The following is a 27116-nucleotide window of genomic DNA, read 5'->3' on the forward strand; positions in this document are numbered from 1 at the left end:
GGACACATGCATTATATAAAGGTAAGACCATAATAACGTTTTTTATTTTTTTTATTTAATGTGCTTTTCATGATGGTATCCTTACATCCAACTCAAATTTTTACTGCATGCCTTTGGTAAGCGCAGGAGTCACAAAAGGTTTTAAATTAATTAGCGCATGCTTACTTTTACCGCATGCCTTTGGTAAGCGCAGGGGTGAGAAGAGGTTTTAAATTAATTAGTCCCCCGGCGGCAATTCAAGGAAATACGGTATTTGATGTTCAGACTGATAAACATTTCTTTTTTTTTTCAAGTAATCCTTAACTTTAGAATTTCATGCCAGCAACACGTGACATAGAAGTTAGGAAAGGTGGCAATAAATACTGATAAAGTTGAGGTATGCTCATCAAACACTTAATTGGAATATCCCACAGGTGTGCAGGCTAATTGGGAACAGGTGGGTGCCATGATTGGGTATAAAAACAGCTTCCCAAAAAATGTTCAGTCTTTCACAAGAAAGGATGTGGCGAGGTACACCCCTTTGTCCACAACTGTGTGAGCAAATAGTCAAACAGTTTAAGAACAACGTTGCTCAAAGTGCAATTGCAAGAAATTTAGGGATTTCAACATCTACGGTACATAATATCATCAAAAGTTTCTGAGAATAGAAATCACTCCACGTAAGCAGCATGGCCGGAAACCAACATTGAATGACCGTGACCTTCGATCCCTCAGATGGCACTGTATCAAAAACCGACATCAATCTCTATATGATATCACCACATGGGCTCAAGAACACTTCAGAAAACCACTGTCACTAAATACAGTTTGTCACTACATCTGTAAGTGCAAGTTAAAGCTCTACTATGCAAAGCAAAAGCCATTTATCAACAACATCCAAAAACGCGGCCGGATTCTCTGGGCCCGAGATTATCTAAGATGGAATGATGCAAAGTGGAAAAGTGTTCTGTGGTCTGACGAGTCCACATTTCAAATTGTTTTTGGAAATCAATCAATCAATCAATCAATGTTTACTTATATAGCCCTAAATCACTAGTGTCTCAAAGGGCTGCACAAACCACCACGACATCCTCGGTAGGCCCACATAAGGGCAAGGAAAACTCACACCCAGTGGGACATCGGTGACAATAATGATCCAGTGGGACGTCTGTGACAATAATGATTATGAGAACCTTAGAGAGGAGGAAAGCAATGGATGTCGAGCGGGTCTAACATGATACTGTGAAAGTTCAATCCACAATGGATCCAACACAGTCGCGAGAGTCCAGTCCAAAGCGGGTCCAACTCAGCAGCGAGAGTCCCGTTCACAGCGGAGCCAGCAGGAAACCATCCCAAGCGGAGGCGGCTCAGCAGCGCAGAGATGTCGAGGCGGATCAGCAGCGCAGAGATGTCCCCAGCCGATACACAGGCAAGCAGTACATGGCCACCGGATCGGACCGGACCCCCTCCACAGAGTGGAGAGTGGGACATAGAAGAAAAAGAAAAGAAACAGCAGATCAACTGGTCTAAAAAGGGAGTCTATTTAAAGGCTACAGTATACAAATGAGTTTTAAGGTGAGACTTAAATGCTTCTACTGAGGTGGCATCTCGAACTGTTACCGGAAGGGCATTCCAGAGTACTGGAGCCCGAACGGAAAACGCTCTATAGCCCGCAGACTTTTTTTGGGCTTTGGGAATCACTAACAAGCCGGAGTCCTTTGAACGCAGATTTCTTGCCGGGACATATGGTACAATACAATCGGCAAGATAGGATGGAGCTAGACCGTGTAGTATTTTATACGTAAGTAGTAAAACCTTAAAGTCACATCTTAAGTGCACAGGAAGCCAGTGCAGGTGAGCCAGTACAGGCGTAATGTGATCAAACTTTCTTGTTCTTGTCAAAAGTCTAGCAGCCGCATTTTGTACCAACTGTAATCTTTTAATGCTAGACATGGGGAGACCCGAAAATAATACGTTACAGTAGTCGAGGCGAGACGTAACAAACGCATGGATAATGATCTCAGCGTCTTTAGTGGACAGAATGGAGCGAATTTTAGCGATATTACGGAGATGAAAGAAGGCCGTTTTAGTAACGCTTTTAATGTGCGCCTCAAAGGAGAGAGTTGGGTCGAAGATAATACCCAGATTCTTTACCGTGTCGCCTTGTTTAATTGTTTGGTTGTCAAATGTTAGAGTTGTATTATTAAATAGAGTTCGGTGTCTAGCAGGACCGATAATCAGCATTTCCGTTTTTTTGGCGTTGAGTTGCAAAAAGTTAGCGGACATCCATTGTTTAATTTCATTAAGACACGCCTCCAGCTGACTACAATCCGGCGTGTTGGTCAGCTTTAGGGGCATGTAGAGTTGGGTGTCATCAGCATAACAGTGAAAGCTAACACCGTATTTGCGTATGATGTCACCTAGCGGCAGCATGTAGATGCTGAAGAGTGCAGGGCCAAGGACCGAACCCTGGGGAACTCCACACGTTACCTTAACGTAGTCCGAGGTCACATTGTTATGGGAGACACACTGCATCCTATCAGTAAGATAAGAGTTAAACCAAGACAGGGCTAAGTCTGACATACCAATTCGTGTTTTGATACGTTCTAATAAAATATTATGATCGACGGTATCGAAAGCAGCGCTAAGATCGAGGAGCAGCAACATAGATGACGCATCAGAATCCATCGTTAGCAATAGATCATTAGTCATTTTTGCGAGGGCTGTCTCCGTGGAGTGATTTGCCCTGAAACCGGATTGAAAGGTTTCACATAGATTGTTAGACGCTAAGTGTTCATTTAACTGCTCCGCAACAATTTTTTCGAGGATTTTTGAAATAAAGGGAAGGTGAGACACCGGTCGGTAGTTTACCATGAGGTCAGGATCGAGGTTAGGTCTTTTAAGAAGAGGATGAATAACCGCTTTTTTGAATGCTAGGGGAACAGTGCCCGAGGAAAGTGATAAGTTTATAATATTTAGCACTGATGGACCTAATAATACAAAGAGCTCCTTGATCAGTTTCCCAGGAAGAGGGTCAAGTAAACATGTTGTTTGTTTTATTCCATTTACACGTTGTAACAATTCCTCTAATGTTATTTCCTCAAAACGAGAGAAACTATTTTGGAGGGCAGTATCCGCCGTATATACAATCGTGTCAGTGTTAATAGAACCCCGTTGTAGCTGGGACGCATTGTCTTTAATCTCCTTTCTAATGACTTCAATTTTCTTACTAAAGAATTGCATAAAGTCATCAGCTGAGTGGGTGGAGCTACTGGAAGGAGTCCCTTGTTGGGTTAGCAATGCTACCGTACTAAACAAAAATTTAGGATCGTTTTTATTACGGTGGATGAGATTTGAGTAATAATTAGCTTTAGCTAAGGTAAGCATGTGTTTATAAGTTATTAAACCATCATTAAATGCTTGATGGTGCACCTCAAGTTTAGTCGTGCGCCATTTGCGTTCCAGCTTTCTGCATAATAATTTCTGAGCTCTAGTTTCTTCTGTAAACCACGGGGTTCAACATTGTGTCATCCGGACCAAAGGGAAGCGTACCATCCAGACTGTTATCGACGCAAAGTTCAAAAGCCAGCATCTGTGATGGTATGAGGGTGCATTAGTGCCCAATGCATGGGTAACTTACACATCTGTGAAGGCACCATTAATGCTGAAAGGTACATACAGGTTTTGGAACAACATATGCTAAAATCTAAGCATCGTCTTTTTCATGGACGCCCCTGCTTATTTCAGCAAGACAATGCCAAGCCACATTCATCACGTGTTACAACAGCGTGGCTTCGTAAAAAAAGAGTGCGGGTACTTTCCTGGCCTGCCTGCAGTCCAGACCTGTCTCCCATCGAAAATGTGTGGCGCATTATGAAGCGTAAAATACGACAGCGGAGACCCCGGACTGTTGAACGACTGAAGCTCTACATAAAACAAAAATGGGAAAGAATTCCACTTTCAAAGCTTCAACAATTAGTTTCTTCAGTTCCCAAACGTTTATTGAGTGTTGTAAAAAGAAAAAGTGCTGTAACACAGTGGAGAACATGCCCTTTCCCAACTACTTTGGCACGTGTTGCAGCCATGAAATTCTAAGTTAATTATTATTTGCAAAAGTAAATAGGGATTATGAGTTTGAACATCAAATATATTGTCTTTGTAGTGCATTCAATTGAATATGGGTTGAAAATGATTTGCAAATCATTGTATTCCGTTTATATTTACATCTAACACAATTTCCCAACTCATTTGGAAACAGGGTTTGTAAAAGGCAGTGACATCATGGCGAGGCCACAAGGAGTTGGACCAAAAAAGCCTTACAGCAGGGGCGTAAGGGCCGCAGCTCGTTTTTTTTTTTTTTTGCCCCACAACTAAATAAACAAGTTCTGGATTAGAACATTACAAAAACCCCCCCAAAAATGTACCCAGTCTAAATCCCTCCAAAAATAGGACCTGAAAATCAAAATGGCTGACGACTTGTGCATCCCACTGTATTTTGAAGTAAAAAAGTTAACGTACCACACACTAGGTGAAAATACCCTCTGCAATTGACCACCCCCTTTTTCCACCCACTGAGAGGTGAGGGGAGCAGTGAGCAGCAGCGGTGGCGGCGCTCGGGAATCATTTTTGGTGATTTAACCCCCAAATCCAACCCTTGATGCTGAGTGCCAATATTAGGTTACATTCACACTGCAAGTTCAGATGTCCAATTCGGATGTTTTTTGTTTTTTTTTGTCAAACCTGATCTTTTCAGTGGTAGTTCACATTAACAAGAAAAAATATCATTTCTAGTGTAAATGCAATCTGACCCGCATGCAAACTCTAGTTTTTACGGAAATAAAAAGGGCTTCAGTCGGTGTCAGTACTGGCAGATTTGTGGCAATTTCAAGGTTTTTGTGCACTCAAAGTTCATCCATCCATCCATCCATTTTCTACCACTTGTCCCTTGCGGGGTCGCAGAGGGTGCTGGAGCTTATCTCAGCTGCATCAACATTTTGTAAACAAAATGATTGCGCGTGAGAGATTAAGAAGGAAGAGGCAAAAAAGTATTTTGGCTCTTGCAGTTTTCCAGGATAGTTTGCTTCTTTGTCTGCTTGAAGAGCGTGCGAGTGGGTAAGCAGTAGGAGACAGGAGGGGCGGTGAAAGTTTCACTTGAGTTCCTAAACCACTTTATTTTCACCTCTTTTCTGCTCCGTTGTCAGCTATTTTTTTTATAACCGTCTATTTTTGGTGAATGACGCTTATCACTTTTTCATAAAGTTCTGGTCGAATTAACAAATATTATATTATTTTGTGATTCTTGAAAATAGCTGGGCAGAAAGGAATTTGAAATGCAACACTGAGCCAGAAAAATAAGAACATTTACCTTATTTGGTGCTATAAAATAAAAATGATTCCACACATGGGAATTCCTCTTAGTTTTCGATCAATGATGGAGACAAAAATCGATGTCAAGCGCAACTCTTTCAACTTCTTTAAGTAGGAACTGTCACTGGTGGGCCGAAAGAAGCATGTCCTGATAAACACAGTCAAATGACAAAGTAGCTGTTTCGGTCATCTTCATACTGACACATACATTAAGGTATGAAGGGACACTGTAACATTCCTTGTACCGTATCTTCCTATTGCATCCATGTTTGACCAATCACTGTTTATGGTCTTTGATGCTGCATTCTGTTTACACATTTCTTGCAAGATAAATATTCCAGTGTGCTAAAGCCCGTGGCATAATAATAACAATACATAATCAGCAAAAGAACTGATTAAATATTTCAAATGAGTTGGTTTAGATATTACCCTAATTTGCTTAACACAAAGCTAAGATGTGGATGATTTGTTTAATATAATTTAGCATATATTGATTAAAGTCTATTGCTTTTAGTAGCTTTAATGCACAAAATATGTCAAAGTTGCCAGCACATCTTTCAATTCTTTTAACTGCTGGACAATGGTTGGACACCCCTGCCTTACAGGAAACAAACCAAGCAATATTGGAAGCCATCTTTCTTGTTTACATGTGTCTATTTGTTTCACGAAGAAGCTTGTTTTTTTTGTTTACTTTCCATTGAGGAAGCCACCATTATCTGTCCACCAATTTTTGAACTGTAGTAGTATAGCTCTGCTTTTTTGCCACCTGCTTGTATGGTATCTAAAGGCAGGGTTCCCACAAGTTATACACGATAGTATCTCGGGTTTTGTATGCCCAAATTTATGTACAATTCAGTTTTGGACCGAAAATGTATATCTAATATACTGTGTTTGTTATCGTACAAAGAATCCCACGCTTTGGTGACTTAATGTGTGTTTTTTTTTTTTTTTTTTACTGAGTACGACCATAAAACAATCCAGCCAGGGGCCAAAGAAAGTTGCAAGTGCTGGCGCTTTGATAAAGAAGGCGGGAAACACTATTGAATTCAGCAAAGAACCCTCCTCCCTCTCCGCTCATCACCACTAACTAGAGTCTTGTTTAAAAGTAAAAGTAATGCACTTTGATTCAGTAAAAGTCAGCTGTTTAATTTGTCATCTATATGAATTTCACAATGTTTTCTGCATGTAAAGCTATAATTATTTTGAATATGATGTGTTCTTTGTTAAAGTTAAAGTCCCAACGATAGTCACACACGCACACTAGGTATGGTGAAATTATCCTCTGCATTTGACCCATCCCCTTGTTCCCCCCCTGGGAGGTGAGGGGAGCAGTGAGCAGCAGCGATGGCCATTCTCGGGAATCATTTTGGTGATTTAACACCCAATTACAACTCATATTGCTGAGTGCCAAGCAGGGAGGCAATGGGTTCCATTTTTTAGTCTTTGGTATGACTCGGCCGGGGTTTGAACTCATGACCTTCCAGTCTCAGGGGGGAGTTTGAGTTTGAGTTTGAGTTTATTTCGAACATGCAAGCATACAACATGATACATCACAATTTGTAGTTTCTCTTTTCAACATGTTCGAAAAGGAGTAGGAAGAAGCAGAGCTTATTTAATCCTACCCCTTTTCGTTACATAACAGTTGCTAAAACTTTTGTTCACTTCCTGTTCTCAATGTATTCACAATGTATACTCCATTAGTAATAAGTAATCACAAAAAAAAAAAAATAATAATAATTGGTGAAGTAAGTTTATTCCATACGATGAGATAAATAAGATTATTTTGAGAATGAATGGGTGAATAAAATCTGAATTTTTATCATGGTTCTTCTTTTGGCGCTCTAACCACAAGGCCACTGAGCAGGTCTTAAAAATGGATTGATGGGAAAAATTGCTTTGATTTTCATAGGATTCTCTACACTCATAACGACAAATTGCAGTTAGGTTTGCTTTACTGAATAAACTCAAATCTAAGGAAAAAAAAATTCCTCAGTTGGGATCAGAAATCCTTATTTCTGATAAACAAGCTAATTTCGTCTTTCAATTTTAGACTAATGTGCCTATTTTGGGAATTGCACTTTTTTGGTGGAATTTTGCCTTTCGTTCACAATCCTAACGAGAGACAAGAAGCATTCTCGTAATAATCAGCTCATTCTAGGATGTCTAGCAACGCAGCTAATGGGAGCAATCCGTTCTGCCTCTAAGACTACGTTTACACTGCAGGCCAAAGTGGCCTAAATGTAAAAAAAAAAAAATTTAATTTGATTTTTTTTCCAGCAGACTGTTTACACTGTAAGTAAAATGTAATTTTTATCAGACTCGAGTGTAAACAACCACAGGCCCCAATGTGGCTCCAACATCACATGCATGCGCATTTCGATGAAGTGAAAACAAAGGAAGTTGACTGGGAGGAAGTCGCAACTACTACAAAATAAAATAAAAGTTGCAACACCTAAAAATGAGTGTTTTTTAATGTGAAAATACATTAAAGCAATATAATGTATGGATGAATGTATATAGTGTAATATCATCTTTTTTATGGCTGTTGGGTAGAGGAGACAATGACATCAGCGTGGATCTACGGGAGTTTTTTTTTTTTTTTTAACTCACATCTAGGCAAATGCGCCACAGCGTCAATTCCGGTTCTTCAACAATCGCTATTTCTTCAGAATAAAAATATATGTATTACTTATAGCCTATAATTTGTGCACTAGTGACAAGTGATGCACCGAAAATTCAGTTGTATTGAGCAGACTTTGCTCACCGAAACCAGATGTTGTGATGAAATATCCACTTCTGCTGGCGACTGAGTCTTTTCCCGCGCACAAAAGTGATGTAGCTCGCCCAAATATGACAAAAAAAAAATCGCATTCAGGTCGGATTGCGTTAACACTGCAGTCACATTTGAAAAGATCAGATTCTAATCGGATTCAGGACTACATCCTGATGTGGCCTGTATCTGATGCCAAAAGATCAGATTTGAAGCACTTTGGAACGTTTAAAAAATCTGATCTGTGTCAGTTAAGGGCCAAAAAATCTGATTTGGTGTGCAGTGTGAACGGGGTCTTTATCACTTTAAAATGCATCTAAAAACCGCCAACGATATCGAATTTATGTTGTGAAACCTGTATAATAACCAAGCTGTAGCAACATTGTTATCGTCAGTTCGAACAAAAAGGAACTTCTTGCGACGTCTAACTATGGAAATTAGCCATGAGTGGCCTAGTGGTTAGAGTGTCTGCCCTGAGATCAGTAAGTTGTGAGTTCAAACCCCGGCCGAGTCATACCAAAGACTATAAAAATGGGTCCCATTACCTTCCTGCTTGGCACTCAGCATCCCAAGGGTTGGAATTGGGGGTTAAATCACCATAAATGATTCCCAGGTGCAGCACCGCTGCTGCCCACTGCTCCCCTCACCTCCCAGGGGGTGCACAAGGGGCGGGGTTAATAGCAGAGGACAAATTTCACCACACCTAGTGTGTGTGTGACAATCATTGGTACTTTTAACTTTAACTAGTTTCTGGGTCAGCGGCTGAATGGCTTTTGAGTTTGTAATTCCCAACACAACCAGTGTCGGTAATAATGGCGTTAGTGTATAACGGCGTTACTAATAGCAATACTTTTTTCAGTAAGGGAGTAATCTGAATAATTACTGTTCCCATTCTTGTTGTCAGCTGCATGCAGAGAGAAAGGGGAGTGATGATGACGCCGTTGTGAATGTGATGATGATGATTGGCCTTTTCACCATCTTTAGAATACTGAAAGAAAAAGGCATGTGTTCTTGTCTTTCATAATGATTGTGAACGACAATTCCCCTTCAAGGAATGTTTACAAAAATCCTTGATATACTTCTTAAAATAAGTGAAGATGTTTTTATGTTTTAGTTAAAGGGGAACTGCGCTTTTTTTGAATTTTTTTCTATCATTCCCAATCATTATGAGGGACAAGAACAGAATGTGGAAATACTGTCAAACCGCTTTGGGCTCCTTAAAAATGGGTAGAAAAGCGCTATACAAATAGAACCTATTTACCATTTACCATATCTTTTTTTTTTTTTAGGATTTCAAAGATGATAAAATACGCTTGAAAAATGCAGCTCGTGGGAGTTACTGTTGGAGCCTTCAAAGCCTTCTAAAACAACTTCAAAACCCTTTATTAACATTTATATACACACTGCAAGTTTATATATAATGTAGTAACAAACACCTTCATAACACTGTGTAATATGTTCAATATTTACTGTATTTTTGTTGTTTTAATCATTGCCAGAACTAATTCCTTGGCGCATTTATTTCCGTTTCCATAGCAGCGCACGCAGACTTCTGACAACAAATGTGTGTTCCTCCATCCGAATCAAACACAAGAGTTCTAATCATGGCAAACTAGGTAAGAGACAAACAAGACGACTATTTTTGGACAATTGAGGATTCACAACCTTATCTTTTACACCTGAATATACGGAGAATGAACTACTGCTTACAGAAGCATGAGAAAGTGAGACGTTGGACCAGACGGAAGCCGAGAGAGTAAAGTCGGTGCCACTTTGATTCTAAAAGTGGAGTTTGGAGCAAAGGTATTTTAACATAAATGGAGTGCTTACCCAATATCAGTAGGAAAAAAATATCCCCGGCCAGCTGGACCAAAGAGCTTGCTGTCCATCGAGTGAGTCACTTTAATATCGATCATGATACACGCAGCACACCATGCGTGTTATTCCAACTACATTACATACGCTGTCTGGCTAGCTCAGCTGTGTACACACAAAACATGAAATGTGGGCTAATACTTTACAGATACTGTAATATGAGTGTTCATGTTTTTCACTCAGTACAGATTGGTGTCGTATCGCAGTGTGTTGTGCATTACAAACTCAAAACATGTTTCATGTTGACATAGAAGCTAGCTTATCTCTTGCCATAGCTAACTCAGAACAAATACTAAAGCATGTTTCTCAGAGTTTGCTTTTACAATAACAATGTGGCTACAACTTGGTTATCACACAAGTTACGGAACGTAAATAAAGTATTGTTGACGATTTTTGAATGCATTTTTAAAGTGGTTTAGAGGCAGAATGGATTGCTCCCGTTAGCTGCATAGCTAGCCACCTAAAACAAGACAATTTTTACATGTTAGACTGAAAAACAAAACAAAAAACCTTTTGTCTTGTCTCTCGTAAGTATTGTGAACAATAGGCAAAATTCCCCAAAAATGTGCAGTTCCCCTTTAACATTATGCTAATATAAGCCATTTTATAACGTAATAATTGATAGTAAAATGTTTTTTTTTGTTACTGTAGTAGGGTCTCTGAATCTTGTGCGCAAACACACACACACACGCACGCAAGCACACACACACACACACACGCACACACACATGCAAAAAAACACACACACCAGCTACAGTTGTAGTACAAGTACCATTAATAATACCTACTAAATAAATCAGAAGTTTCTCAGTACTTGAATAGTTTTTTTTTTTTTTACTTTACTCACTTATTTTTAATTATTTGGACGATTACTTTTTGCTTTTACTTGAGTCATATATTAATATAAAACAGTCCTTCTCAAATAGTGGGGTGGATCGAGGGTGCGTGGGACCTCGGGTAACATGACTTTTTTGCCGTACTAGTTTATGACAAAGCGTATGTAGCACTTGTGACTACGGTGGGAGACGAGGAAAGACTGGTGTGTGACTTTCTTTCATGTAAATAAAGATACCATTTTTTCAACTGTATAGTTGTATTATTATTTATAGTCACAGTAGAGAGTGTGGGGAAAGGGATGCAACATATTTTCTCCTTCCTATTAAGGGTGTGACAGAAAACAATTGAAAAGCACTGCTCTAAACTCTTCCTTGAGTACAATTTTTGACTACTCGACCCACTTGTGGTGAGCTGAAAGATATTCAATTTTGCTTGGATTTCAACTTCTGCACACCAAAATTACTAATCTGTACTTTCCCACTGTTTGGTTCATCTCCCTTAGGGTACTAAAAGTAGTGTAGGGTACCTAATAGGGCGAGGCCAAACCCTAGTTAACAGAGAATAGAGCCTTATGTGAGAACGATGAAATGGTAAGCACAGCATTTGAGAAAATATATGCTGTTTGCGTGTAGCAGCTCTGTGTTGCATTGTTTCCTACTGCTCCTGGCTGTTCCGAGCAGTGCACGACCCAGATTGTTGGCATAAAAGGTGAGCATGCTGACCACCGAGCTAAAAGCCCAGGCTATTAGCCAGCACACTTTTGGAATTTTCGGGGAGTGAGGTTTAACAAAATACCATTGGCCTTTGTTACATGTGTATAATGTCATCACAAAAGTGCTGAGTCATCTAATAAAAATGGCATTTTCTGACATTATGTGGCCCAATTTATAGCAGAAGTAGTCATCCTGCCTACAAACCCTGTGTTGGAAACGTGAGCCTGATGAAGATTGCCAGCTTAGAGGAATTTGGTTGGAACTTGTTTTGGCCCTAAAACTGGAGTGCTGGACATCACATTTGGAATGTTCCTTGTAACACTGGTTTATTTGTACTGTTCAACATCAAACAGAAACAACAGCAAAATCAATTGAATACCTGCCATGGTCGTTTCGCTTACAAGTTAATTTACAATAGCATGTCATGAGAATGCGTAGAAAGAAAGGAAAAAAGAAGCATGGTAATAAGGTCTCGTTTGTCTGGAGCTCGTCCACTCAGAACGTCAAGTCCCTCCTCTCCGCGCCTGTCGGGCATTATGTCTGCGCCAGTCGTCATTCAAAGCTGTGCTCGGTTCTTTATGTGATTACGTGATAGAGACGATTTGATCCATTCAAACCGCAGGGCAGTATCAAGGCTGAGTCAACGTGTGCCACCAAAAAAAATGCTGCATTGTGCTGCGTCCGGGATGTAATAAAGCACATTCATTATCGCGCCCAAAACCCCCGCCAAAGTAGTGTTGTTGTCTTTAGGGCGAAAACCCTGTCTCTGTTTGAATACAGTGCGTGTCCAGGTTACTGCATTCATAGACACGCAACTAAACATTTGTACAGGAGTTGTTTTATACACTTGTGCTTCTCTTGGTTCACTCAAAGTCCCTTATGAAGAAGATTTTTCGAGGTTATAGTGTATAAAACAAAAGTGAAGCCTTAATATTCCCTTAGAGTTGTGCGGGGGACCTTCAGGGCAGCTCCACAGCAGGCCACAAATCCAATCCAGGAAAAAAGAAGCCAAAGGATGCAGGCAGTTAAATCAGAATCATAAAGTGCTCTCAAGAAGCCACTCTGACCTGGACAGCTTGTCCCGCACCCGGTGAATGTGTGTTGTGCTCTGCAGCTGCGGCAGCTCTCCGCTCATGGACAGACTGCGCTTGGAGCGCAGGCTGGCTCCCGTTTTGGGATACGCCACGTACAAGCGCTCCCCGAAGGAGTCCACATTCAGCGAGTGTCTGCGGTTCATCCTCATGCCCCCAGCGGGCACAGTCATGTAATGTCGCGGTATCTGGCGGACCCGCGGACCCCTGGGAGCTGCAGTCCATGTGATGGGTTGTCCAGGTATGACTCGAGCCACAACGGGCGGCATCTTAACCTGCGAGGAGTTATTGCGGTTCACGTTGTTGAGTTCAACGCCTGCCAGGCGGACCTCGGTGGGTTTGGGCGGTGCCGTTGAACGTTTCACCCTGGGAACGCCGGGGGATGCTGGGTGCCAGCTGTGGCTTGCTGCCGAGTTGGACACGGTGCAGTCCGGAACGGAGGGTTTGGTTGTGGCGCTGGTGATGGTGTTGGAGGCGGCTGTGGATACAGGCGCCCGCTGCTTGGCTGGCTCCTGCGGCGGCAAAGCTACTCGGAGACAGTCCTTGTCATTTTTCTCTGGACGCAGGACTTGTTTAGAGAGAGATTTGGGAAGTCCGCAGCCTTGAAGCTGTCCGTCACTGCTCAGGGAACGTATGTCGCCCATCTCCAAGGCCTGACAGGAAGTAGGACAAAGAGAAGGAATATATATGTGCCACTTGAGGAAACCATTTCTAATTGATTCTCGGGGCATTCCATTGATCGCAACTGGACTGTTCAGTTTGTCCTAAAGGACATTTAGCCTCTCATTCGAGCGGGTTTCATCAGTTCATGCTCATTGACTTAGGTTGGCCAGATCGAGTCTTAATGACTCAAGACTCGATCCGACCAAGTCTCAAATACTTAAGACTAGATCTGACCAATCTAAGTCAATGAGAGTGAATTGATGAAGCTTGCTTGGATGAGAGGGAGACGTCTTCTAAGACAAATTGAGCAATGCAGTTGCGATCGATTGAATGCCCTGAGTTGACCTGAATGAATGACAACATCCTTAGACACTATTTTTAATTGATTTGTGTGTTTGTTTGTGTTTTGACATGTAACAATGGAGTTAGAGCTCAGAAATCATGTAAACACGACAACTACTGGCCTGGCATGCAATTTACATGCATTAGTGTTTTTTGCAGGTTTTAAATCTGATCTAAACTGACGACAAGGCACAGAGAATCAAGCTAGGCTAACCTTGTCTGTGTCACCCTGGTTGCACACCCGGTAGCGCACGATGAGAAAGATGATAAAAGCCAGCACTGAGGCCACGATTATGCCCCCGATGATGACCACGATGGTTCCTCCCAGGAACTGCGACTGCATGAAATGGCATCTCAAGTATTGTGGCTCGGTGGTAAAGCGGGCGCAGCCGATGACGCGGGTGGCGGTCAATGAGGTCACCTGGTCGTCGTAGATAGCCAGGACGCACAGGTCATACTGCGTCCCCGCCGCCAGATTGTTCAACAGGATGTTCTCACTGGTCGGTGGGATCATTCTGTATAGAGAAAGAAAGAGCCGAGATTAGCGCGGTTTATTGTTTTGGCGGCATTGGAACGACGTTGACAGTCGTTCATCTCTGGGGTGCCGTTTAAGGTGTGTCTGCGCGTAATCAGTCGTGACATCTGATTCAGTCTCTGCGGCGCCATTAGCGATAAATGTTGCTATTTGGGCTTCTGTTTTTCTGACAAGTCTTCGTTCTCTCATGTGTCTGCTGCTGACTTCTTATTTGTGCCACAGTCCCATCATGTGAAGGAGATGAAAGAATGTTGCCTTCGTGATGCTTTATGCCAGACTCAGGCTTACCGCTCTTTCATCTTCAGAGCTTAGTGCTGACATTTAGTTTTTTTGATTTAGTTGATTAAGCATTATCATGGCAGTAAATGGTACATGGCGGCAAAGGGGATTATGAGTTAAAGAATGAGAAGTCAGATGCAGTGCATTAGTACTCCTGATGGGATTAATGGACACCGCAAATAATCACAAAGACAGTCCAGTTCCAACGTAGGAGACAACATCCTACCGGATTTGGTCAAATGAGGGTCATGGAATGTTTTATCATGTGGTTCAGGTCATCTTAAATTTAGCTGCTTGCTATGTCTACTCAGTTCTTAACCCTGAGTGTATTTAAAGGACTTTTTATCCTTTCAGGTAAATTGTTGCCCTATTTTTGGCCATAACCTTGGTTGCGTTATTATGAATGGAATGGTTGTTTCCTACGTGGATTTGAATGCTTATTGTTACTATTTGGATTTTAAATTTCTTCATATATTGATAATACACAGGGAAATAATTTCAGCCTAGTGATGTAGCGCCAGGGTAAAAAAGTCCTTAGCCAGTTAAGAGTAGGGTTGTGGCGCAGTGGCGTGTCCAGACTTTAATTTTCTGGGATGGCACAAAGGGCATCTACTTCTGCAGGGGTGGCCCCCTTAATACTCCCAGTTTACCCCAGGGGCAACTGAAACTACTAAAGTAGCTTACCACCACCAATTATGGAGCGAATATTTGTGTAAGACAATTGCTGACATTAAAAAAATATGCATCCTAAAATATTGAGCAATGAAACAACTGGCAACTGTTGGCACAAAATACAAATACAAATACAAATATTTTACTTTAATAAAGTAAAATTGCAACATTCATAAACCTGTAACAAAAAAACACATACACATAAAAATATCTTACTTCGCTTGACAAAAGCCTTTACAGCTAACACCAACCCTAAAATGCAAAAGCTAAATGTCAAGAATAACACCAAAGTATCAGCTTATACACCCTTGTGTAAAAAATTACTTATGTTTGGTAAAGGACCACAGACTTCAAGAACCTCTACCTGCTCAACGGTCATTGTTAAAAAAAAAATCTTATCCTGTGTGCATACAGGCCTTACTTCTTTTCCGCTGGTGTTTAACGGCAAATATACAGATTTAGCACACAACCGCTACCCACAAGATATGTACGCTATGATCATATGCTTCAAATCTGAGTTGGATGGCACCTGGGGTGGCCTATCAGATTGTAGGTGTGGCAGGTGCTACCTCAGGCCACTCACTAATGTGGCGATCGATCGGCCACAGATCACTATCGGACAATTTTCGTAGAATAATTATGTGATCTCCATCGCCCATGAAGGCTTTTAATGCCAATCAGAAATGCAGATCCCCTCTGCTGATGCTGTATTTATTTTAACTCCCTCGGTTTGCCGTGTTGTTTTAAAATTGTTTTATTAAAACATTTTATTTCTTATCTCTTGCGTGTTTCTTGTTGATGTTGAGTAATTGGTACTCTCTGCTCCCGTTTTTGTTTTTGTTGTTGTTATATGTATTTATGAAACCTGCTTTTGCTGCCCTCTTGGCCAAGTTACTCTTGCAAAAGCGATTTTATTCTCAATGAGTTTTTACCTGGTTAATGAAAGGAAAATGAATTAATGAACAAACTAGCGGTTAGCAGCTAATTAAGTGTGTCATACACAGTGTGGAGCTTCTCCCCAGAGATAATAATAGTCACTTGCATTACAGAAAATAAATTGCATTTCTTAGTATCTTGAGTATCATAACTAACATCATTATGAGTGGAAGACGTGGCTACACATGTTGTCGAAATATTGTGCGGATAGTTTTAAACTGTGAAGAGCACTCACCATAAACACACTGAAAGATTTACAGTTAATACTGTACATGTGATCGGTATTGGTATAGAGATCAGACTATTTCAATCATGGATGATCGGTTACGGAATCGGCAACATAAAACCCTGATCGGATTATCTCTAAGAGTGTATAAAGACATTTTTATTAATATTTTTTCCACTTTTTTTCTCCAATCTTATTGAAATTTTTTTTTGTACACAAAAAAACTGACATATTGAAGTCCAATAAGCATTAAAAGGGTTAAAAAAAATTATGGAAAAAAAACAGTACTTGCTAGCTATTTTTTAAATTTATGACTGAAATTGACTGAGAGAATTGAGCAAAAAAAAGTCAATGAAATCACAAATTAAAGTTAAACTCGCTGAGGACTTTTTTGTCCTTGCACTACTTAACAGCTAGGAAATGATGTATGGACGCACAATCTCTATTTTGCTGACCTGTAGACCAAAGAGTCATCGTAGCTCCCGTTATACTGGATCTGAAACATGCGGATCCCTGGAATGTTCCTCTGAAACTGAAACTGCACCAAGGCCGAGTTGGACGTGGCCTCGGCGATGACCACCTTCCTCTCTAGGCTCGTCTTGGCGTTCCCCAGAGGCACACCGCCTGGCCCCTCCGCCCCCGTCTTGGTCACCGTGGCGATGTCCGACGACCCGGGGTCGGGCTGCTGCTCGGCAGCCGTGTTGTTGGCGATGTGAGGGAGTTTGGCGATGAGCAGCTCGACTTTCTGCTGGGCCTCGCCGGCAGGGTTGGACGCCACGCAGGTGAAAGAACCTGGAAGAAGATAAGCTAATTAGGTTAGCGCTCTCGCAAGGCTTTATCACAACGTGGGGACACGCTTGCACAGACATCCAGTATACTAATCCCAAGAGTCGTTATGTATTTAGCTCAATTTCTTGCACTTACTTTCACTGTTGCGGTCCATTACACTTACATTGAAATGTATTTACAACAGCTGCTTAGCTTCATTGAGCACAAACATTACAAAAGGTTCAGCACAAAGGTAATAAAAGCCAGCGTAGCACTTGTTAAGTGTGTATTTAATGCGGTACATCACCCAACCTGGGTGTAAGAATACAGCACTGCGAGTAAATTAATACTTAGCCTATTTTTTCACATACATTACACTTTTGGTAGAGACCTAACAAAGAAGGCACAAAGTGTTGATGAGTTTCATGGGTGCTCTGAGGAGCATATTGTGACTTTTGGTGGCTAGCAAGGAGGCTAATGCTTTGCTAACCTATGGCAGCAGTTAGAAGGGTTTTCTATTATCTTTTCTTTTTTATCATGCTAATCAGAAATATTGCAGGATAATACTCCCTATTTTCGATCAATGGCGTTTTTAACCACCAAGAAGATGTGGCAAGTTCCGCGTTATTTTTTTGGACGGCCAAGTTATCAGCGTGGATGAGCTTAGCATGTTGTGACTTTTGTTTGAAAAAAAATTTTTTCACATCCAAACGGGTCTTGAAATTGCAAGAAGATGGTTGGAAAAAAAGTGCATTCTTTCACACAATAGCCACAATATACTTCTAATAACCAGCGTCCTTTGTTTTTGATTCTTTTGTCAGACTTCAACAATTCAGGGGAAAAATGGAACTGTTATGGCAAAACACAAAAGAGACGGTATGGCTTGGTTAGCAGAGTGGCCGTGCCAGGAACTTGAGGGTTCCAGGTTCGATCCCCGCTTCCGCCATCCTCGTCACTGCCGCTGTGTCCTTGGGCAAGACACTTTACCCACCTGCTCCTAGTGCCACCCACACTGGTATAATTTTAACTTAGATATTGCGTTTTCACTACGTAAAGCGCTTTGAGTCACTAGAGAAAAGCGCTATATAAGTATAATTGACTTCACTTCACTTCATGTCAGAGGACGTCTAACCCCAAAGTTCCACTGCGGTAGTAGGGGCTCTCTCTTTCTCATGCATGCACTTACTGACACGTACAGATACAGCTAGTACACACACCAACTAAGGTTGTAGTGCAAATATTATCTACTAAATACCTGAAAAGTTAATCATCAGTTGTGCAGTACTTGGGTAGTGTTTTTCACAGATTATTTAATCTTACTCAAGTAATTATTTGGATGACTACTTTTTAGTTTGGCTTGAGTCGCATTAATTAAGGTCAGTAATTCTCAAACTGTAGTACGTGTACTACTAATGGTACACGGCTCCATTAAGTGGTACGCCAAAAGATCACTTATTACAAATATTCAAACACAGTGTCACTGTTCAAACTTTGTGTAATGTTACAGCAGCCAAAACTATTAAATATATTTGTTAAATAAAACATCTAAGTACTTCGGCCTACTACGCTACTGTCTTTTAATGTTGGTCATTATGGTGGTACTTAAAGAGCGGTGTGTTTCCTGAGGTGGTATTTGGTAAAAACAAGTTTGAGAACCACTACTCTATGTACTCTTGAGTACAATTTTTGGCTACGGTACTCACCCCTGCCATTCTATTGAGTCTCATAAGATAGTATGTCTAATGTTGTGGCTGGTGACCCTATACATTTATATATATATATATATATATATATATATATATATATATATATATATATATATATATATATATATATATATATATATATACAGGTATATATATATATATAGTACAGGCCAAAAGTTTGGACACACCTTTTCATTTCAAGTGAAAACCCTTCAGGTGACTACCTCTTGAAGCTCATCGAGAGAATGCCAAGAGTTGGTAAAACAGTAATCAGAGCAAAGGGCGGCTATGTTGAACACCTAGAATATAAAATATGTTTTAAGTTATTTCATCTTTTTTTTGTTAAGCACAGAACTCCATGTAGTTTTCATGCCTTTGGTGACAATCTACAATGTAAATAGTCATGAGAATAAAGAAAACCCATTGAATGAGAAGGTGTTTCCAAACTTTTGGCCTGTACTGTGTGTGTGTGTGTGTATGTATATATATATATATATATATATATATATATATATATATATATATATATATATATATATATATATGTATACATATATATATTAATGTATATATATGTATATATATTAATGTATATATATGTGTATATATATGTATATATATATGTATGTATATATATGTATGTATGTATATATATATATATGTATGTATGTATGTATGTATGTATGTATATATATATATATATATATATATATATGTATGTATGTATACAGATGGTTTCCTGTGGACGGGACTCTCACTGCTGTCTTGGAGCCACTATGGATTGAACTTTCACAGTATCATGTTAGACCCGCTCGACATCCATTGCTTTCGGTCCCCTAGAGGGGGGGGGGTTGCCCACATCTGAGGTCCTCTCCAAGGTTTCTCATAGTCAGCATTGTCACTGGCGTCCCACTGAATGTGAATTCTCCCTGCCCACTGGGTGTGAGTTTTCCTTGCCCTTTTGTGGGTTCTTCCGAGGATGTTGTAGTCGTAATGATTTGTGCAGTCCTTTGAGACATTTGTGATATGGGGCTATATAAATAAACATTGATTGATTGATTGATATATATGTGTATATATATATCTATATATATATATAGATATATATATATATATATATACGCACACACATATATGTATATATACATATATATATATATGTATATATGTGTGTGTGTATATATATACATATGTATATGTGTGTGTGTATATATATATGTATATATATGTGTATATATATATATATATATATATATACGCGCACACATATATGTATATATACATATATATATGTATATATGTGTGTGTGTATGTATATATACACACACACACATATAAGTATATATGTATATATACATATATATATACACACACATGTATATATATACATATATATACATATATATATACACACATGTATATATATACATATATTCACACACATATATGTGTATATATATAAATGTATATATATTCACACACATATATGTGTATATATATAAATGTATATATATACACACACATGTATATATGTATATATATGTATATATACATACACATATATATATGTATATATGTATATATATATATATATGTATGTATACATATATACATACGCATATATATATATATATATATATATATATATGTGTGTGTGTGTGTGTGTGTGTGTGTGTATATACATATATAATTGTGTTAGATGTAAATATAAACAAAATACAATGAATTGCAAATCATTTTCAACCCATATTCAGTTGAATATGCTACAAAGACAAAACATTTGATGTTCAAACTGATAAAACATTTTTTTGGGGCAAATAATGATCAACTTTAGAATTTGATGCCAGCAACACATAATGAAGAAGTTGAGAAACGTGGCAATAAATACTGATAAATTTGAGGTATGCTCGTCAAACACATATTTGGAACATCCCACAGGTGTGAAGGCTAATTGGGAACAGGTGGGTGCCATGATTGGGTATAAAAGCAGCTTCCATGCTGCTTTTATACTACTAATGGTACACGGCTCCATTAAGTGGTACGCCAAAAAATCACTTATTACAAATATTCAAACACAGTGTCACTGTTCAAACTTTGTGTAATGTTACAGCAGCCAAAACTATTAAATATATTTGTTGAATAAAACATCTAAGTACTCAGAGATTCACAAACAAGGATGGGGCGAGGGTCACCACTTTGTAAGCAAACTGTCGAACAGTTTTAGAACAACAGTTCTCAACGAGCTATTGCAAGGAATTTAGGGATTTTACCATTTACTTTCCGTAAAATCATCAAAAAGTTCAGAAAATCTGGAGAAATCACTGCATGTAAGCGATGATATTACGGACTTTTGATCCCTCAGGCGGTACTGCATCAAAAACCGACATCAGTCTGTAAAGGATATCACCACATGGGCTCAGGAACACTTCATAAAACCAATGTCCGTAACTACAGTTGGTCGCTACATCTGTAAGGACGTTGTGTCCTCCAGAAAAAAGAGGAAAATAACCATACGGATTATTATTGATGCAAAGTTCAAAAGCCAGCATCTTTGATGGTATGGTGGTGTATTAGTGCTCGAGGGATGGGTGTCTTACACATCTGTGAAGGCACCATTAATGATGAATCGTCCATACAGGTTTTGGAGCAACATATGTTGTCATCCAAGCAACGTTATCATGGACACCACAGCTTATTTCAGCAAGAAAATGCCAAGCCACGTATTACAACAGCGTGGTTTCGAAGTAAAAGAGTGCGGGTACTTTCCTGGCCCGCCTGCAGTCCAGACCTGTCCCCCATTGAAAATGTGTGGCTGATTATGAAGCGAAAAATACGACAGCGGAGACCCCGGACTGTTGAACGACTAAAGCTCTACATAAAACAAGAATGGGAAAAAATTCCACTTTCAAAGCTTCAACAATTAGTTTCCTCAGTTCCCAAACGTTTATTGAGTGTTGTTAAAAAAAAAGGTGATGTAACACAGTGGTGAACATGCCATTTCCCAACTACTTTAGCACGTGTTGCAGCTAAGAAATTCTAAGTTAATTATTATTTGCAAAAAAAAAAATTAAGTTTATGAGTTTGAACATCAAATATTTTGTCTTTGTAATGCATTCAATTGAATATGGGTTGAAAAGGATTTGCAAATCAGTTTATATTTACATCTAACACAATTTCCCAACTCATATGGAAACGGGGTTTGTATATGTATATATACATGTATATGTATATATGGAGAGAGAGACAGAGTGAGAATGTGAGAGTGTCCTGTAGACTTTTGATTGGGTGGTTATCAACCAACCTGTGTCCTTGACAGTGCTAATGAGGATGTCCAGCGTGCCGTCTGTGTGGACCGTAGCCCTGGAGGAGTTGGACATGAGGCGTCCGTCGGGGGCGATCCAGTGAATGATGGGGTCCGGGTCGCCGCGGGCTTTACAGCGCAGTGTGACGCTCTGGCCTTCCAAAGCTCGCAGCTCCTGATGCGGAGGCAAGAAAAGAGGTAAACACTTGCTGATTTATTGACCGAGTTGTGCTTTTCACCGCTTTATTTCCCTTTAAACGTAATCGACTATTGATCATCGTCGTTACGTGGACTTAGCTCGATTCAGGGCAGTCAATATGGTGGCACGTCGCAGTAAACATGCGCTCAGCTGTGTAGAAGATAAATGCCTGCAATTATGCAAAAGAAGCCTGTGCCGCTGCTTCTGTCATTTGACGCGAATTTGATGGCATCCTTTTATTTGGATGCATGAGTCAAGGCTGTAATCATGTTAATAGGAGCCTCGCTGCATCATAAACCTGCTAATAGCTCATTAAAACCTCCTCAAGATTACTTTTTCGGTAAACCTTGGATATATTTCAGAATGTGCTGTTAGCTAAGGAGCAGGAAAGCTAGCAAACGTAATATTTGATGTAGGAGTAGTAAGTTGTGGGTTCACACCTGAGAGTGTCGGGTGATGAGAGGAGGCTCGCACAGAAACTCTTCCTCCGATACGGTCCAGAAATATCGTCCAGCGAGGTGCTGCGGTGAAGCGCACGTCTCCAGATCATCCTCGCGTCGCAATCGCCTCAGCCAGAGCAGCTCACAGTTACATCTCAACGGGTTCCCTCCAAAACTCAGCGCAAACGACGTGGGGCCCAAGATACCAGACGTGGCCAGTACGCCGGCTCTTAGGAAGATGGGATCCGGGGGAAGCTTCTGCAGCTTGTTGGAGGTCACGTCCAGCCTCTTTAGCTTCTGCAGACCCGAGAAGGTGCCCTCGGGGATGTAGCTGAGCATGTTGTGGTCCAGGTTGAGAGTGTGGAGGCTGGACATTCTCTGGATGGCAACCCAAGGGACGCTTTCCAGGTTGTTGTAGGACAAATCGAGTTCTTCTAGCGCCGTCAGATCGTTGAAGGCCCCGATCTGGATGTGGGTCAGCTGGTTGTTGTTGAGGATAAGGTGGTGCAGCTTGGACATGCCACTAAAGGTGTCGTTGGTAATACGCGTCAGACGGTTGCTGTCTAGGTGCAAGGCTCGCAGGTTCTCCAAGTCTTTAAAAGCGTAAGGTACAATCGTCCCAATAGTGTTGCGAGAGAGCGTCAGGTCCATTAGCTTGGTCATGTTGGCAAAATCCTTTCGCTTGACGCTGGTCACAAAATTATCGCCCAGTCGCATTTCCACAGTGTGCCTGTCAATGTTGGTGGGCACGAAGAGCAGCCCCTTCTTGTCGCAAAGCGTCGCCAGGTTGGGATTCAGCACCTGGCACACGCAGCGCTTCGGACAGACTTGAACTTTGTGGGCCTTGACAGCCGCACAGAGGACAATCAGATAAAGCAGGAGGGTCTCCATTGGATTTGTCATTCACGTTGTTACGCCTGCAAAGATAAGGCAAAAAGAGGGAGACAGATGGAGGGAGACAGTTTATCAAGTAGCGGAAGACTGCAAAGCAACCCGAACGAGCTCTGTCATCTCTATTAAACATTAATTTGTCTTGCTGGGGAATTCACTCGGAGAAATCCTCCCTTCAAGGAGGAGAAGCAGCGCATTCGGCTTCTTAAGCTGAAGGCTTCTTTGTGCTGGATTGAAAATACAGTTGCTGGCGAGTCCAACTTGTAAGTAGGGGGTCAGTCAGCGCCTGTGCAAACAAACGCCGTGCAATTAGGCATGAAACTAATTAGTCACCTACAGACATGAGAGAGAAACATGACTGCTTTGTCTCGAATGGATTTGTGGGCCAGTTTGCACGCTTATTAAGTGCAGAAAATCACAAAGTGAAAATATTACTTATTAGGATTTTGAGTCTCTACACAACCTGTTGAGCGAGGACATTTATGTTATGCACACAGGTATGTAGTAATGTGCTAGATTTACTCTATTACATTTTTACTGTACTTAAAGGACCCCTCTAATGCTGACAACATTGGCACAAAGGGACCTAAAACCTAAGGTAAAATCCGCCCCAAAACGAACACAGTAGTCTCAGCACATTTTGGAAAGACCACTTTTAACTCCAAAATGTGGGCGGTCCTGCATCAATCTGCCGATGTTGCCTGGAGAAGAATGGAGGCGATTTTGTATTGCTTCGCATGTGTTCCTCCCGAATCCCCATATTTTCCTGCAGAATTTGAAAGAATGATTAATCATGATGCATTGTTATAGCAATACAACAAACGATGGAGTCAGTCTGCATACATTTTAAATAATGGGAATACGAGGAAAGTATGGACCTCTCCACTCAGATTGACCCGTGCAACATGTGACAGACCAAGCAAGAAGAGTGTCATTTGCAGCCTTCACTTTAATGATTTTGAGAAGGGTTTTGGTTAAAGTTTGGATGAAAAAAAAACTCAAGCCATATGTGAGCCAGAAAATCAGGAGCACCTGCGAGGAGAGGAAGACTGAGTCAGAACCTGCAGAAATACGGAGAAAGAAGGGCACACCCAGTGCTCAAAAGCGAGAGAAAATAAGGTAAGTTGTATTCGAGTTTGCATCCTCTTCTACTGATGTTTTCCTCAAAATGGTTGAAGAAATGCTGAAAGTGCATGAGGAAACCCAGAATACTGTGTCTATAAAAGAGGTGATGGAAGAGCAAAGAGGTACGGAAATGGCGATTCTTTTATATTTCTATTTTCTTCATAATGTTAACCATATCATTTGTGATGTAATCATGGACCAGGACAAGAAAAAATAAGTCAATAATGAAAATATTACTTATACATGACTTTATCCACACTGTTATAGTTATCGCTTATTGTAAATCTTTTGAAGTTCACGCTGTAGTAGGGTCTCTATAACACACAGGCAAACACACACCAACGATTGTAGTACAAGTACTATTAACATGTAGCTACTAAATAATTCAGACGTTAATAAATTAATACTTTTTTCACAAAATTCTCACTTATTCAAGTAAGTATTTAGACAATTACGTTTTACTTTTACTTTAATCCCAATACACCGAAGTAACAGAACTCTTATCCAAGTACATTTTTTCGGCTATTCTAATAGTTTATCTGTTAATTAGATCAAAAACAAATGCCCACTGCAGAGGATGCTGTCAGGAAGATATGTTGTCTTTCTTAGTTGACCATCCTGGACATCTGTATGCTTATATTTGCCTACACGGGGATTAAAGCCTTAAGTTTCTGTTCAGGTCCTGATCAGAATTAGACTGATATCTCTGAGGATCATATGGCCAAAAGGGAAGGGATGATTGGGCCCTGTGGCTCTGCCTCGCTATTGATTTTCTCTCCACCGCTTCTCTTACTTATGACACGACTGAGATGAGGGATAAGGAGGGATTCATTTGATGAATCCTGAGTCCTTGTCAGGCGGGATGGAGCGTAAACTTTCAAGAAAAGTAGAGATGGCATCGTGTAAAGCAATTGGCCCTCGCTGAAATTCCGCAGGTTTAATATGCAGCCCTGCGGCTGCGCAATCACATCAGCCGGAATTGAAGACCAATCCAATCAAACACGGAGAGCAAGAGATTCCATCCCACAACTGTAGTAAAAATCTAAAGGCTAACCTTTAAATACAGACGAGAAAGGCTGATTTATGGTTATGGCTCGGTGGTTTGCTCGTAATGCCTCCATTGTCGACGCCGGGTCCTGACAGTGTGGATAAAAGTCTTGCCTCAGCAGGGAGCCTGCCAAATGAATAGCGTCATGATTCAAAGACCTCTTGTTTGCCACGGACATGTGACCCCACCCACCGCCGAATGACCTCTACCGTAAGCAAATGGAGCAAAGATTATGGAGACACTGGCACGTGCACAAATAGACCATAGTGGTGTAATGCTATTTTATATTACATGGTATGACGTGTTATTTCAAACATGGAATCAGGCAATACAGGACATATTTACAGTGGCAAATTCAACATGTCCAAATATGAGTATGGAGAAGCAAAGTTGATCTTTTCATACCCTTTCTCCATTTCACGGTTTTTACTAATACTTTTGTGCACTTCCTTCCTGTATTCGATCTGTTACAAATATAAACATACATAAATACAAACCCTGTTTCCATAGGAATTGGGAAATTGTGGCAAATTCAACATGTCCAAATATGAGTATGGAGAAGCAAAGTTGATATTTTCATACCCTTTCTCCATTTCACGGTTTTTACTAATACTTTTGTGCACTTCCTTCCTGTATTCGATCTGTTACAAATATAAACATACATAAATACAAACCCTGTTTCCATAGGAATTGGGAAATTGTGTTAGATGTAAATATAAACGGAATACAGTGATTTGCAAATCCTTTTCAACCCATATTCAATTGAATGCACTACAAAGACAATATATTTGATGTTAAAACTCATAAACTTTATTTTTTTTTGCAAATAATAATTAACTTAGAATTTCATGGCTGCAACACATGCTAAAGTAGTTGGGAAAGGGCATGTTCACCACTGTGTTACATCACCTTTTCTTTTAATAACACTCAATAAGCGTTTCGGAACTGAGGAGACACATTTTTGAAGCTTTGAAAGTGGAATTCTTTCCCATTCTTGTTTTATGTGGAGCTTCAGTCGTTCAACAGTCCGGGGTCTCCGCTGTCGTATTTTACGCTTCATAATGTGCCACACATTTTCGATGGGAGACAGGTCTGGACTGCAGGCGGGCCAGGGAAGTACACACACTCTTTTTTTACAAAGCCACGCTGTTGTAACACTTGTCTTGCTGAAATAAGCAGGGGCCTCCATGATAACGTAGCTTGGATGACAACATAAGTTGCTCCAAAACCTGTATGGACCTTCCAGCATTAATGGTGCCTTCACAGATGTGTAAGTTACCCATGCCTTGGGCACTAATGCACCCCCATACCATCACAGATGCTTGCTTTTAAACTTTGGGCCTATAACAATTC

General features: G+C 40.4%; 1 protein-coding gene across 1 annotated transcript in view; it reads right to left on the reverse strand.

The window, feature by feature from the left end:
- Positions 1 to 6843: 6843 nt before the first annotated feature.
- The window catches only part of lrfn5b (leucine rich repeat and fibronectin type III domain containing 5b), a 50391-nt gene continuing 30118 nt past the window's right edge, over positions 6844 to 27116 (reverse strand). The window contains exons 2-6 of the mRNA XM_061901061.1: positions 22700 to 23616; positions 22061 to 22235; positions 16741 to 17077; positions 13852 to 14152; positions 6844 to 13285 (exon numbers count right to left, since the gene is read on the reverse strand). Of these exons, the coding sequence (XP_061757045.1) occupies positions 12578 to 13285; positions 13852 to 14152; positions 16741 to 17077; positions 22061 to 22235; positions 22700 to 23602 (2424 nt within the window). The 5' untranslated portion in view covers positions 23603 to 23616 and the 3' untranslated portion in view covers positions 6844 to 12577. The remainder of the gene's footprint in view (positions 13286 to 13851; positions 14153 to 16740; positions 17078 to 22060; positions 22236 to 22699; positions 23617 to 27116) is intronic.

The sequence above is a fragment of the Nerophis ophidion genome, linkage group LG05, assembly GCF_033978795.1.
Source record: "Nerophis ophidion isolate RoL-2023_Sa linkage group LG05, RoL_Noph_v1.0, whole genome shotgun sequence".
In the NCBI taxonomy this organism is placed as follows: Eukaryota; Metazoa; Chordata; class Actinopteri; order Syngnathiformes; family Syngnathidae; genus Nerophis; species Nerophis ophidion.